The 14,070-nt window shown below is 52.5% G+C and overlaps 5 protein-coding genes across 5 annotated transcripts; 3 read left to right on the top strand and 2 right to left on the bottom strand.

Annotated features, from left to right (window-relative positions):
- Positions 1-3,724: 3,724 nt before the first annotated feature.
- On the top strand, positions 3,725-4,115 carry J4E83_003955 (uncharacterized protein; the record flags this gene model as incomplete). The annotated part of the gene is made up of 2 exons (XM_049330887.1): positions 3,725-3,733; positions 3,813-4,115. 2 exons carry the CDS (start codon positions 3,725-3,727, stop codon positions 4,113-4,115), a joined length of 312 nt encoding a protein of 103 aa, XP_049190304.1.
- Positions 4,116-4,458: 343 nt separating this feature from the next.
- Positions 4,459-4,928, top strand: J4E83_003954 (uncharacterized protein; the record flags this gene model as incomplete). The annotated part of the gene is made up of 2 exons (XM_049330886.1): positions 4,459-4,537; positions 4,747-4,928. The coding sequence occupies 2 exons, from the start codon at positions 4,459-4,461 to the stop codon at positions 4,926-4,928; spliced, it is 261 nt and encodes an 86-aa protein (XP_049190303.1).
- A 257-nt stretch (positions 4,929-5,185) lies between these two features.
- Positions 5,186-6,619, bottom strand: J4E83_003953 (uncharacterized protein; the record flags this gene model as incomplete). Its single annotated transcript, XM_049330885.1, has 2 exons — positions 5,186-6,460; positions 6,611-6,619. The coding sequence occupies 2 exons, from the start codon at positions 6,617-6,619 to the stop codon at positions 5,186-5,188; spliced, it is 1,284 nt and encodes a 427-aa protein (XP_049190302.1).
- A 1,275-nt stretch (positions 6,620-7,894) lies between these two features.
- J4E83_003952 (uncharacterized protein) lies at positions 7,895-10,012 on the bottom strand (the record flags this gene model as incomplete). The annotated part of the gene is made up of 1 exon (XM_049330884.1): positions 7,895-10,012. The coding sequence occupies one exon, from the start codon at positions 10,010-10,012 to the stop codon at positions 7,895-7,897; it is 2,118 nt and encodes a 705-aa protein (XP_049190301.1).
- Positions 10,013-12,337: 2,325 nt separating this feature from the next.
- J4E83_003951 (uncharacterized protein) lies at positions 12,338-13,464 on the top strand (the record flags this gene model as incomplete). The annotated part of the gene is made up of 2 exons (XM_049330883.1): positions 12,338-12,839; positions 12,896-13,464. 2 exons carry the CDS (start codon positions 12,338-12,340, stop codon positions 13,462-13,464), a joined length of 1,071 nt encoding a protein of 356 aa, XP_049190300.1.
- Between the last annotated feature and the right edge of the window lie 606 nt (positions 13,465-14,070).

Below are 14,070 nucleotides of genomic sequence, written 5' to 3'. Positions count from 1 at the left end.
GGAAGGAGAGATTAAGGGAGTTGGGATATGAATAAGCCGATGTTAGATAATGCTCCTTATACAAAGAAACATTTGAACAGGCCTGGAGCCTACATCGCCGTTAGATCACCTACTTGGCATGTTTTCATATTTGATGTAGGCTGCAGACCTGTTTAGCATTTTGCAAGGGTAACGTGTATGAGCATCAGCTTATTTCCCGCTTCACTGATAACTGGACTACATCCACGCCAATCTATCCTCATTCGACTGACCTAATGTCTCGGTATATACCAGATTGATCTCTCAGCTTTCCTAGCAGCCTCGCTGGAAATTTCAACCTCAACCGCTACAGTACTTTCATCCAGTCTGCCAATGTTCCCTGCATATTGTTCACCGGGACGCAAAGGTCTTAGCTTAGGTGTGGCTGATGCCGACGTCGATGCCGACGCCGATGCTGACGGCCTCTCATCCGACGATGAGGCAGAACACGCTTTTTCTAGTGTCGGTCGTCTAGGTTTTGATGATCGTTCTTGGGTAACAGGCAGTTGGATTGGGGCGCCATTATTGCATACAGGTATACATGGAGGGTGCACGATGGTTTTCGTGCGTTTCTTCGGTGAAGTGCTGGAAGTCGTGGTTGTCGAGAAGGAGCTTGCACTCGTTCGGTCACTAGAAGGGGATAGTGAACGAGTTGATGATGATGATGAACTTTGGTCGGCCGTGTATCCAGACGTTGCGGGCGAAGTGCCAAAGAGGCATAAGTAAGACATCTTGCGTGTCTATAAGATGGACTCAGGGAGGTAGTGTGACCAGTCGATTGCTATTTGCTTTGCGTTCAGATGTCGTAGGGCTTGTCCAAAGTCTCACGGGGACTAAGGTGCGGCGTAGGTCGTCGCTCGGGGTGAAACAGAGCGTCGTTGAACCAGGTGCCTGCGCCTTCATTCATACAACCGATTTGGCGAAGCTCTTTCGGAGTTGTTGCTAGCGAGCCGGTCGAGTCTGTGTGGGTGCGGCGGAACATTATGGAGCTTTGGAGTTTGTGATGTAACCACTGTATCGTGAATGGACGTTATCGCTGAAGAGTAAGTGAATAGTGTCAGACAGCGTGAAGAAATGAAAAGGCACAAGCGAGCTCTTTTGATACAGTCTCATTTGGTGTAGTACTGTATCCACAGTGCTCGATCAAAAGATCCAGAAGCTGGCTAATACCAGTCAAGCTCATAGTAGTAGCAATGTTCACCTGGGAATATAAACGCCTTTCCAATGCCAAACGCCAGTGGCTATGCATCCCTCCAGGCAATGCAATCGCTATGTCGCAACCCATAAAATCATAATACAATCGTGCCGTGTCATTTCGCGCCATTCCCATGCTAAAACGCCTGAAGATCCCAACTTTTGCTTGGGTCGGTCATCGTTGCATGTACATGCCGGTGGTGACCATAACATTGCCATAGCGCTCGTTAGCGCGCCAGAGGTACTTTAGGAAAACGATAGCTTTCAGGTAGACTTTCATAATGCGCCTCCGTCGGACGCGATCGGCTTCCAGAATTTTGCGCAGTGCCTTGGAGACAGCAAAAGGTGAGGCGACCTTCCGGGATGGTGACTGGATAATGGCGGGCCACGACGTCGCTCGGGTCAGCGTCGGCGGACTCAGGTCGGAAACCTCGGGTAAGAAAGCCGCTGGGGTTTCGGGCGCATCGTTCAGTGAAGCAGGACCAAATTGGGCGTCGAGAGGCTCATACTCGAAGACTTCTGGAATGCTTCCAAGCGTGGGAGAGAAGGCCGCTGAGCGGGGGGTGCCGGGTTGGTGTGACATTTGAGTGGTAGTGTTTTCTTTTGGTGGTGACTGTCCTCTTCTTGGTGGTGAGGGACGGGCGGGTTGCTGTTGCTGCTTGGGTGCGCGTGGTGAGAGTTGGATGGAGGGTTGGCTCGCTGGCCAGAGCGGAACGGAGAAACGCCTAAACATGGAGCCCGTTTGTTTTGCTGACTGATTGAGGAGAGCGTCGCATCGTTGCGGTGAAAACAGCAGCATGTCGGACAGTGAATGTGTTGCACGACGAGGCTGAGGTGAGGACGAGATTGGGAAAACGAAGGAAAGCAAAGCGCTGGCGGCACCGCGGATTAAGGCTGACTTTCACCCATTGTTAGTCGTGAGTATAAACAGTTAATCCCCGCTTTTGCAGGACGGGAAGGGCACTAGGCACTGGGGCCCAATGATGTTAGCATACGGGCGACGGTGATCGTGTGGACAAACGCGTTTGTTTTGCAGACAACACACTGGCAAGCCACTTCCCGTGGTCACACGAGCTGGGAGCACGCTGACCTTTGACGAGAAGACGCGCCGCTGCTGCCTCACACTCCTGGGTGCTCTGCGAGGAGGTGAATATTACCCCGCTCAGGCATTGTGCGATTGTAGATGAGGCATGACGTCGCTATGGAAAAAGTTTGGATCGAGAGATCGAGAACTCACATCAACCGGCGCAGAAGCCGCCAACGGTAACGCTAGCCTCTAGCCCAATCACGCGTGAGACGCCCCTTCCTGTCCCCAACTCCTTCACACCACCATTGACTGCCTCTACCACATGGCCAGGGTGATACGCCGTCTGTGTGCAGCCGCCTGATGCAGCGCATCGCAGATGCAAGCGTGCGTGTCCTTTGATGCGTCACCGGGTAGTCAGAGCCCTGCCATGTCGCTTTCAGCTGGCTTGTCCTCCGCGGACTGCCCTTGCCGTGGCCTGCGTCTCACCGATGAGGGCATGCTCAGGCTTTGCACGTTTCACCGTGACGCTCAGCAAAGATAGGCACCAGCATGAGCAGTAATCATCTTCTGCGCTGAGATGGATGCAGAAGGTCCTCGGCACCCTTGTACGGCGGTAACCTTCCGCCTGCTTGGGATGCGGAGAAGCCAAAGCTATACAGCACCAAAGTTCCTCCCATCTCCCGCTGCAGGTCTGCCTGTCTGCCATTGCCTCCGCGACGTCGCTTACGACGAATTCTTTCGCTTTTGCTACTACTCTACCTAGCCGCCTCTAGCATCGACTAGGCTGCCTGACTTCGAGTCACCATCAGCAAAATGACGTACACCAGGAAGCAGGTCGTGACTTGCATCAGCGTGCTAGTAGGGTCTCATGCGGTGCGAGCTTTCACGTGCGCGTTCTAACAATATCTAGTATCTCGTCATCGCAACCGCGCTCGCAGGGTGAACTCTCATCGTAACCGACGATGCTAGAAGCGCGCTAACACGTCTAGGTGGGCTGCCTCCCGCGCGAACGCTCGTTCTGTGCCCATCTCCGACACATTGACCGGCTTCACTACGGCTCTACCCATCGTCTCAGGCCTCCTGCTCGAGTGCGGATATGACTTCACGCGTCGGCAAGAGCGTCGCAAGCATCTGGCGCGCGGCGAGATCCAGCGCCCGCTACTCGTAATCATCGCGAACACGCTCATCTTCATCTACTCGTCGGTCGTCATTACCCTCGTCGGCACTCATGCCGCGCCGCCTTCAGGATTAGACTGCGGATTGCGCGAGCGCTGGCAGACGTTGTTCAAGCACAAGGATGCGAGTGCCATTCGACAGATCCAGGATGCCTTTGAGTGCTGTGGCCTAGCCAACGCGCGCGACATGGCGTGGCCGTTTCCAGACAAAACACACAAGGCCGACGCATGCCAGATCACGTATGCTGGCAGAGCTGATGGATGCTTTAGATTTTGGAAGGCTGAGGAGCAGGTAGTTGCCGGCATGCTCATGTCCGTTGTGGGCATGGTTTTCATCTGGCAGGTACGTAGTGGGGGTTACAGCGCTCCGAGACTCCAATGCTAATTTGATTCCCTAGATCCTCATCATCGCTATTCCCACACAGAAAGAGTCCTGGCTGCATCGTATTGCGCCGGACCGTATCTTCCGCATGATCGCCGACGAGCGCAACGGCGACACCGAGCCTCGACGAGCCATCGATTACATACCCGGCTACAACAGCAACCGCTACTCTGACCGCATCGAGGAGGAGATTGAAGAAGACAGCCAGGACTCAGTTCGTGCTATTGAGGAGGGCAATCGCCGCCTCGATGGCGCGTTGCCAGGGCATGTCGAGCGCGACCAGCAGCCTAGTGTCGAGAACGAATGGGCGAGGAACTAGCGAGTTGGATACATACAAGCTGCGGTAGTTTGCAATCACGCACTAGACCTTCGAGAAGCGACATGGCAGAAAATTGGGGTGCCAGTTCTGCGCGAAGTCACAGCTCTATGCAGCTCGAAACTAGTCATCTCATACCGACTGCGACTAGAAGCTGGAATATAATGGACTAGTTCGGCTGGTCAAGCATCTAGTCTATGAGACAACACTGTCCACGACTGCAGTGTCGTCTTAAACATGTCTTTCCCGAGTCAGACAGTATGGGCTGTTCCAAACAATGCAACGTAGTGTCTCATATCGTCACCTATGACTATTTAGCGCATGCTTTCGACCGCTATCACTCACAATGCACTTCAACCTCATTCGTATATACTCAAATCAACATGTTTGCTCACAGTGGACTGCTCGAGGCACACCGACAGAGCGTTCTGATATACCTATATAATGTTCGACTCTCGAGTCCTATATACCTGCAGACCATCACAAACACCATATCACACCCACGCCACAGCGATGTCCTCCACGAAGAACACCACCACTTATCTGTGCTCGAACAGGCCGCGCCTTAATAGTGTAAACACAACCCACACCTTCGATGACATTCTCCCACCAGAGAGAATGACAACATGGGAAGACTTGGACGCCAAAAAGAAGGACAAAATGTCCCAAAAGGTCAAATCCAAGGTGGGGAGTACCGCAAAGTCCGCTTTGGCCAAGACCAAGGAGAAGTTGGCGGAGAGCAAGGCGAAGAAAGAGGCCAAGAAGGCGGAGAAGGAGGAGGGGAAGAAGACAAGGATCGATTCAGTAGTGGATTGATTCAGTTGGAGGAGGAGGAGGAGGGTCGTGCATGAGGATATACAATAAGATGAAATGAAGTTTGTTTGACAATCTGAACTCTAGGCTTGGTGATCACTGTATGTTTGATCGAGTAGACGTCCTAGTGGTACTAATCATTGCACCCACGTCGACTCTGGCGAAACTATGCACTCACTTCGGTGATGATCTTTGGTAGCCTGGGAGACTGTATTGACTATTGACTCTGAGCTAGGAGGTGGGACGGTGTCCGTGGTCCTCTAGCAATCCCTGGCGTCCTGGTTGTTCGGTGGTGAGAGTATCAAATTTCTCATGTGATACGCTACGCGCTGTCTCTTTCTTTCGCTGCCATCCGGATCCCAGGCGATGACTTGTATTTGGTCGTCGATGGGTGATTCTTGATGTGCTTCTAACGCGTCGCTTACAGCTTCATCGACGCAAGTAGACACAAGGCTGGTACTTGGCTCATAGAAGATCTCCTCATCATTCTCCTGGAACTTGGAATCTTCCCAATCAGATACATCGGCTTTCTCCAGACTCTTTGCATGTCCTTCCGACGCTTCCTCGGTGTCTGTCACCGTATCATCTTCGTCGAGTGGTGGAGGGTCTAGGGAGTGCTTCTGGTCGCGCTCGTGATCGTCGAGCTTTGGCTCCTCTATAGAAATCGTCTCCACTATTGATAGACACTTGTCCTCATCATTCTCGACTTCTTGATGCTTGCGTTGGACGACTGATTCGAGCGAGACATCGTCGACTGGCGGTGTAGGTCCAGGATGCATGGGCGGTGGGCTGATAACATCTGCATCGTCATCGATCACTTTGGTGGCCTCGCTCTCCGGGCTTTGGCTGGTAGTATCCTCAGGTCCAGAAGACCCATCATCGGGTAGATCGGCATCGTACACACGTAGCCATGGCGCACGTACTTCCTCAGTAGTACCACCATGGTCGTCTGACAGCCGGTGCAAACTTCCGCTGACAGAGACCATAGGTGTTTTGTGCTCTTTTACCGCAGCCTCCAGTAACGCAGCTTCTTGGCGCTCAAGCTCAGCTCTCTTTGCAGCAAACTCTGTCTTGATGTCCGCCAATCTTCCGTCCAGTAACTGCTTGTTGCGCACCAGTTCCTCGATAGCATCATGGGTCATCTGCCGTATATCCGAGAGAAATTTGCCGCATTTGTCGTCATGTAAGAGCTGCGCAAGAAGTACAGCATCGGTAAGGTGTTGTAAGAGTTCACTGGAAGCCAGGCGAACTCGGTGAACGGCGTTATGTCGGAGCTGGATAATCGATTCCATGAGACCGGGCAAAGGCTTTACATCGTCTTTCATGTCGTCCAATTTGAGTTCTTCTCGGTAGATGAGCAATGTTCTGGCCCATTGATTGAGTTCGACTGCTTCTGCGCAGTCCCAACCTTCACGATGTAAAAGCCCAACCAGTCTCTCCTGCGCAAAGTCGAAGCAGGCCTTTTCAAGAGTGTATTGGACTCTGACGAGGATGCGATGCTGGTCCCAGAGTGGTATGGCTACGGAATCGAACGACTGCGTGTGCGAGGCTGCTTGAACTTTTTTTCAGCACGGCTTGAGATTACGTTGATGCCACATACCAGTCTCAATCTTCTCTCTCTCCTCCCTGGCTTTGAGTCTGTCACCGATACCCATGAGTGTCTCGGGACTATATACCCCTCCTACGGGTTGCATAGCTGCTGCACTACTTGCTGCAGTGCTGGACTCGGTAACTGCTGGCTGCACAGCCGCTGCGCTGTTCGTTCCAGTCTGGAACACGGGGGCATTTACTGGACTGGGCTCATTCGAAAGGCCCCCAAAGACATCAGGAAAGCGTGTTTTCGCTTTCTCGGTTGAAGCAAAGATCTGGTTTCCTGACAAAGCGAAGGCTACCGCGGTAATACCTTCCACTCCATATCTTTGAACCAGAGGCGCAACCTTGGCGTCATATCTATACTTCTCAATATTCTTGCGAATCTTTTTCGCAGTGCTAGGCGGTGTCGGACCAATGCTGAAGATGTCCTTGAGCGCCAGGTACACTTGCTTCTCGGTCAACGGAGGGGCGGCCATGGTTCTTTATTTTGACTTTCAGGTATAGAAGGAAGGGAAGCGGTGGTATTGTACATCGCGTTTCCGGCCTTCGTGGCTAGCTATATGCAAAGGCGCCTTAACCGCTGCGCCTCAATGTTGCCTTGAGGAGCTTGCGCATAAACATTCACTCAGCTGGAAATGCACCCCGCGCCTGGATGTCTTGCCCAGCGAATGATTGATCTGGGTTGACGCCATGCCTGCGGGCTAGACTGCGAGCCTCAGGCGTGGCTTGCTTTCCGACGTGGCTTCCTGGCGTAAAAAGCCGAACACGGATTACACTGCCGTTCAGATTGAGGCTCGGTACATAGCAAAAGTCTGCCTGAATGGAGAGGCTCACGAATGAATGTCCTCTTGGGCGTGCGAGTGATGCTCTCCCTGGTGTGTCGCGTCGTATAAGCCCATCGCGATCACAATGTGGTGGTGTTGGAGGAAAGAAAGCAGGTGCGGGTGCGGGCCGGCGGCAGGAGCCCTGCTGATCCTTGGAATTCGCCGTTCCAGCCCCCCGAATTTGGCGCCCTCGTCTGACGCGACAACAAGACGGTCGGCGCGCGAAAGCATTGCCATGGGTTCACGTCAACCAAGACAGAAACTGAACGCCCTGGAGCCTACACTAAAGTTGTGTTTTCTAATCTGCTTGTCTCATCATACTGTAGTCTGCAGACCTGTTCAGTTTGTATGTATCTGAGGTGAACTTAGATCACATCCAGTATAGCATGTTATTTGCGCAAATAAGCTTTCGAAGGGTGCGCCACCCCAATCACACATCGGAATCTTGCATACTGAAAGGTTTTGATGGGATCGCGCTCCCAGGTCGCGATCATATCGTCTTATGAGCAAAGCTCAGCGCCTACATACCTATCTACACAACATCAACTACGCCTACTCCGCAACGAACGTGGAGCTATCCCAGCCATACACCTTCTTCAAGCGCCGGGAGTAGATGAAAAGACGTCGCCCCTCGATACTCGCCTGATGCGGCCGATGGAGCGTTAGATTTCTACGCACCGACACCTTCTCGGGTGGGACAAATGTGTAGATCGAGCCGACTTTGGGATCGATTGTAAAGCCAAAGTCTGTCATGGCAGCCACGAAGGCGTCCCATCGTACTGGGCTACGAGCTGCTGATGACCTTGAGAACAACGAGGAGAAGACGGCGGCAGTGGAGGGTTTGACGTAGAAGGTTTCCTTTGATGAAACGGGCTGGTCATCTGTGGTGGCTTGTGGCGCTATGTCGTAGATGGGAGATTGCGCTGGTCTTGTCTTCTCCTTCTGCTTGCGCTGCTCGATGTTTGACGCTGGGGTCTCGGGAGCTGATGGTGCTTTGTATTCAGCTTGGCTTTGACTGGCTTTCAACTTTTGTTGCTCGTACTGTTGCTGAATACTCGAAATGCAGTCCGCAACCAGATCCTGGTAGAGAAAGCCGAGCTTGGTACCCGCCTTCTCAACGACATACTGATCTAGTGCTGCAAGAGCGCCTTCAGCCATGCCCGGCTCCAGCAAGTTGTCGATCGGAATGGCGTACTCGCCGAGGTCTATACCGTCTTTCCACGACCTCAGCTCCTTGTCCAAAGCTGTGTAGCCCGGTACGAATGGCTGGCTTTTCTTGTGGTTCGGTGCGGGTAATTGCGCGACTAACGAAAGAGATTGGACGAAGGTGACGATGATGGCCAGGTCTCCGAGACAGTCATATTCTCGTTCCGAGAGATTGTCTCGCTCTAGCGGGTGGGCTCGATGGAGATCTTCTAGCTTCTGAAGCCACTGCGCAGCCCCGGACCAATTTGTATCCTCCTGGCAGATTCGAAGCATGTAGTGTAACTGCGGGTTCTCTACTGTCAAAGACTCGGGGCTTCGCTTCAGCAAGATCCGCGGAACGTCGTCCTTCTGTACGGTCGACATGCGCTTGAACCACTTGCCGCCTCCCATGCCGACGGCCACACTACGTTTGAATCCATTCTGAGCGCGCAGATACTCCAGGTGGCAAGTGTTCGACAGCTCCTTGAGGATAGTCGCTCGAAACTGTTTGTCTGATGACTCCTTCAGCAAATCCATGAGACGGCCAATGTAGTTCCATGTGGCAGCGATCTTTACCGCGTTCTGGACGGCATCGAATACAGCGCCGCTGATGTATTTATCTGTATGTACAGGTAACATACGGCCCTTCTCGTCGGCGACAAGTTCCGGCCTACTGAAGAAGCAAAAGTTGACTTCATGGGCTAGAAGGGTAGGCTCAGTGGAGATCAGACTAATGAGATCTTCACGCGACGACACCTGATCGCGAGCCATGTCAGCGAGGTCTGAGAGTTCGGCCTTCTTCGGAGCCGAGTGTACGGATAACTTTGCTAGAGCTGCAGTCGCCTCGTCGGCTGGCTTCTTCGGGCGCTTCGTCTGGGTTCGCGTGGTAGACGCGGTATCGAGAATGTCTTCAATGCTGATGTTGAGTAGCTGCATCAGATTCACCTGTCGCATGAGAATTAGCTCGCCAGTAGCTTGGGGTACTATGACTTGAGCTTGTATGGCCGGCTTCATGTTTGCCAAAACCTCTTCCCGCTTTTCTGCGAGGATCTGGACCGATTCGCCGTAGCCATCCTCCGTCAAGAAAAGCGTGTAACAGTTCTTGAATTGGGCGGCGTCTTGGAGCCGTAGGTTCTTCCTCTGCATCATATCAACTATATGCGCGTGATCGCCTGGACGTCCATTGAACCCTGTCGCGTATTGGTCTTTGAGTGGCAGGGTTGCCCGGTGCTTTAGCATATCGAGGAAGAAATTTGATGAAGGGGCAGTAATGTCGCGAATATTCCATTCAGGGATGAACTTGTAGACATTCTCTAGGCTCGTATCTTCAGCATGCTTTAGCACAGCGCCATCACGAGAGCCAGCCTGCATGATCTTCTTGCGTTGTTCTTGGCTAAGCGAACGCCACCTCTCTTCGATGCGGGGGCCATGCTGTCGGTATTTGTTGGCAAGATCGCGATGGAGTTCCCTGAGTGTTTCGTTCATTTTGTCTGCGTAGGTGGGAGTTGGGCGTGGGAAGTGTGATTTGCTGGGGGTGGGGGTTTTGTCGCGGGTTGATCCAGGTGCCACGCTAGAAATCTACTTGTCGTGCGGGAACTCGACTACCTAGGTAAGCCTATCTAGGCTTAGCACGTCTGTCGTCCAGCCCTCGAAGAATTGAACATATGTTTCATTGCTTTGATAGTCGATACAAGACACAAAAAATGGGGGAGGAAAACGATTGGAACGTACGAGAGGCAAGTGATCGCCACACGTATCAGCCGCGGTACCGTTTGGTCTCTGGCAGTCCATCCAAAGCCCGAGCAGTGGCGCAGCGACGCGGACTCAAAACCAGGCAGGCACACGCGGCTTGTATTCTGCTGACATCTCGGTCGCTGTGCGCGCCTATGAATTCTGAATCACATTCTGAGTGCTTAGGATAAACATGTATCTCCATGTACATTTGCGGAGGAAAGGTGGGTTTAGCTTGAAGATGTAGCACTCGAATGACTAAAGGCTTTCTACGTCACCTTGAATGGCAATGCTGTAAGAGAGGTCTACCTAGGTGAGTACCCATGATGAGCCCAGCGCCAGGTATCCGTACGCAATCAGAAAGCGAACAGATGTTTGATTTCAAGCTCCCTCGATTTTGCATTCACTGGTCCCTCCGGCTGCAGGGGCGTCTAGAATACGCCAACGCGCAAAAGCGGCGCGATTGACACCACCCTCACGCATCCTGCATACGGCTGCCGCGGGCCCTGTCCTCATCCTCCAATTGACTACACATTTGCTGAGTAAATGCCACAGTAGGCCGTGCTTTCTATCCTGTCAAAGCGTAGCTTGCAGGGGTCCCAACGCCAACGATACGCCAACGCGCAAAAGCGGTGCGATCGCCACCACCCTCACGCACCCTGCATACGGCTGCCGCGGGCCCTGTATGACCGAAGTTGATGGCAAGATGCTTAGATCGTCATCTATGTAAGAGCCGCTCACGTCCACCAACATTAGAAGATGAAGACGAAGACTTGTTATGTTTGTTTACTTCAATCGCCTTCAACTCTTCCGTCACAAACATTTATCCACAACGCAATCCGCGTCTATCTTCTGTGCAGATGTCATTTAGCATGTCACCAATTCTTTTCTTGTCCATCGCACTCGTCTCCATCATACACGCTACTCCAACGCACTCGCAATCAGAACCCTTACGACCGGATATAAACAGCAACATCAACAGCAACACAGAACAGAACCATATGTCTACGGAAGCGATCATTGGTATCATTGGCGTGGTCGTAGCCCTCTTAGGTATCGCGTCTACGCTAGCGTGGTCGAAGCGGATGAAGTCGCGCAGCGGACCGCGTCGCAGTTCTACCCCAGACGGTATGCACTCATGCCGCGATCGTATCACTTCAAATGTCGACGAAGCTAACATGGAAGTTCGTATTTAGAATTGATACATTCCAAGCATCCGGCGTATGGCCTTGCATTTACACCATTGCAATCTGCCAGTACCTGGGGGTGCACAGCTAGCAATGGCGAATATACACCATCGCATGAACAGTATTACCATGTCTACTATGAACGGTTGACGGTACGAAGCTCGGTGAAATGATGGGTGACGAGATGCTCGGGGAGGCACGATTCCAAGATTCCTAGGTTGTTTCAGCGTCAAGAGCAGTGTTGCATTTCCACAATTCTACCCACTGTATTACTACAGCATTTTATCAGCCTCATTTGAAGATTACTGCACCCTCACCTCTACCGGGTTTTAAGCGTTTATAAGAAGCCGATGCTACGTACAAAGTAGGCTACATTGAGCGGCGAACGGCCCATCCGCTGCTGATCTAATCCAGTCGTGTGCGGAAGCAGGCGTGGCCTTTGTTGATGAGTAGGCGGAAGAAATTGCCGTCGCGGGGTCATTTGCCATCCATGGACCGCTGCACCTTCTTCGTGCACGGTCTTGCTGCCGGATCTCCGCCTTGACGCTGGCGTATTTTACCACCCAAAACCTCCTCCGAGCCCCGCTCAGTCCTGTTGGCACCTGTTTGAAGCACGCCGCCCGCATGTTCCCCACACTGGCGTGCATTGCATTGCGAAAACCTCCTCCGAACTTCATAGGAACGCTGTCTAGCCAATCAGAGGCCGAGCCGAAGATGGACAAAACACCTACGAAAACCTCCTCCGAAAGGCACGAGAATTAGTGATCTGCCCACAATTCGTATAAAATGTCTTCCTCACAGCGCTCACTCCGCGCTCACTCCATTCGACTACCTCTCTCTTTCTTGCTATCTCAAATATCAAGATCTTTGCTCATTTCCCCATCGCTTCAAGATGGCTCCTCACAGACTGCAAGTCGCTGTTGCCGGTCTCGGCCGCATGGGCGCCCGACACGCTTTGAACATCTTGAACAAGACCCCTCGCGCTGAGCTTGTCGCCGCCTTCTCTCCAGATCAACAAGAGCTCAAATGGGGCAAAGAGCACCTCGAGCCATACGGCGTGACACTCTACGACGACTACAAGAAGATGCTCGCGCACAAAGGTCTCGAAGCTGTAGTGATCGGCACTGCAACCTCGGTACATGCTGAGGAGACTCTCCAAGCTATCGAGAAGGATCTACACGTCCTTTGCGAAAAGCCTCTCTCTACCAGCGTTCAGATCTGCCAAGATGTCGTCGACGCAGCTGCGAAGAAGCCTCATCTCAAGGTCATGTGCGGTTTCTCACGGCGCTTCGATGACAGCTACCAAGATGTTGCGAAGAAGATTGAAGAAGGCGCCATCGGCAGACCCACCGTTGTTCGATCACAAACTTGCGACAGGCAACACCCCGACCCAGGTACGAAATGAGACAGTCCATATCTCGATAAGCTATGTACTAACCATCTCGCCTAGACTTCTTCGTTCAGTACGCTGCATGGTCTGGCGGTGTCTTCGTCGACATGTCCGTGCACGACATCGATCTAACTCTATGGTACTTCGGCTCCAACGTGGTACCCAAGTCCATCTCCGCGAACGGTGTTGTCGCCATCCTGCCAGGCCTCAAGCAACACAAGGACTACGACAACGCCGTCGGTATCGTTGAGTTCTGGGACGGCAGAATCGCACACTACTACGCCTCTCGCATGATGACGCACGGCCAAGAGGATGTCACCGAGATCATCGGTACGGAGGGAAAGTTGACTGTCAACCTCAACCCCCAGAAGAACTTGGTCAACTACTACTCAAAGGCCGGCATCACCCGAGAGGTGCCCAGCGACTATTGGGGCCGATTCGAGCCTGGCTTCGTTAAAGAAGCGAATGAGTTCACCGCGGCGTGCTTGGATAACACCCCGGTACCGTTGGAGTTCCAGAACGCTGTCAAGGCTGTACAGATTGGAGCATGGTTGCAGGAGGCACTCGTCAGCGGGAAGCAGATTCGATTTGACGAAAGCGGCAAGCGTATCGACCGCGCAAACTTGTAGACTGGACATTTGCGTCGATCAGATGGAGCAGCTACAGTGAAACACTTACGTTTCCGTTTACCAATACCACCGCACTTCTACACCGTACATTAGCTCTACCTCGTCTTTTGTTAATGCAAGCTTGCACACATATGCGTGTCGCTTTCTTCTCTCGAAGTCTTATCATTACCTACCTGGTGATCGCATATGCTGCAAAGCGACAGCTTATAATGTTCTCGAAACCTGCGACGTGCGAAATCCGCTACCTGCCTAGATCGCTTCACCACATTCAAAGAAAGCTACAAACACCCTGCAGTCTACATCAGTATTAAAACAGACTTTGGTAAAATCTTAACGCAATGTAGACTTCTTGGGTACTTATTTCTTGTACCTGCTGTGGGTTGCTAGGGCTGTGCACCTAGTTAATCTTCCCCTAGTTTAATGTAGCTTGTGAGTTTACCCCTCTTTCAGCTTACTACCACAGCCAGTGACAGACGTCCTGCAATCTAACGCCATGCCAGCACTCAGCCCCATACTGTAGGCTGTGTCTCTTATCAGTCCTGTCGTCCCAGCTAGCGAGGCGCACCCATCTCAACCTTTCGAGATTACTTCTGCTTGATTTTCCAC

Source organism: Alternaria metachromatica (genome assembly GCF_023757995.1).
Source record: "Alternaria metachromatica strain BMP 0045 chromosome Unknown scaffold_6, whole genome shotgun sequence".
NCBI classification, from domain to species: domain Eukaryota; kingdom Fungi; phylum Ascomycota; class Dothideomycetes; order Pleosporales; family Pleosporaceae; genus Alternaria; species Alternaria metachromatica.
This window is presented reverse-complemented; position numbering and strand designations above follow the sequence as displayed.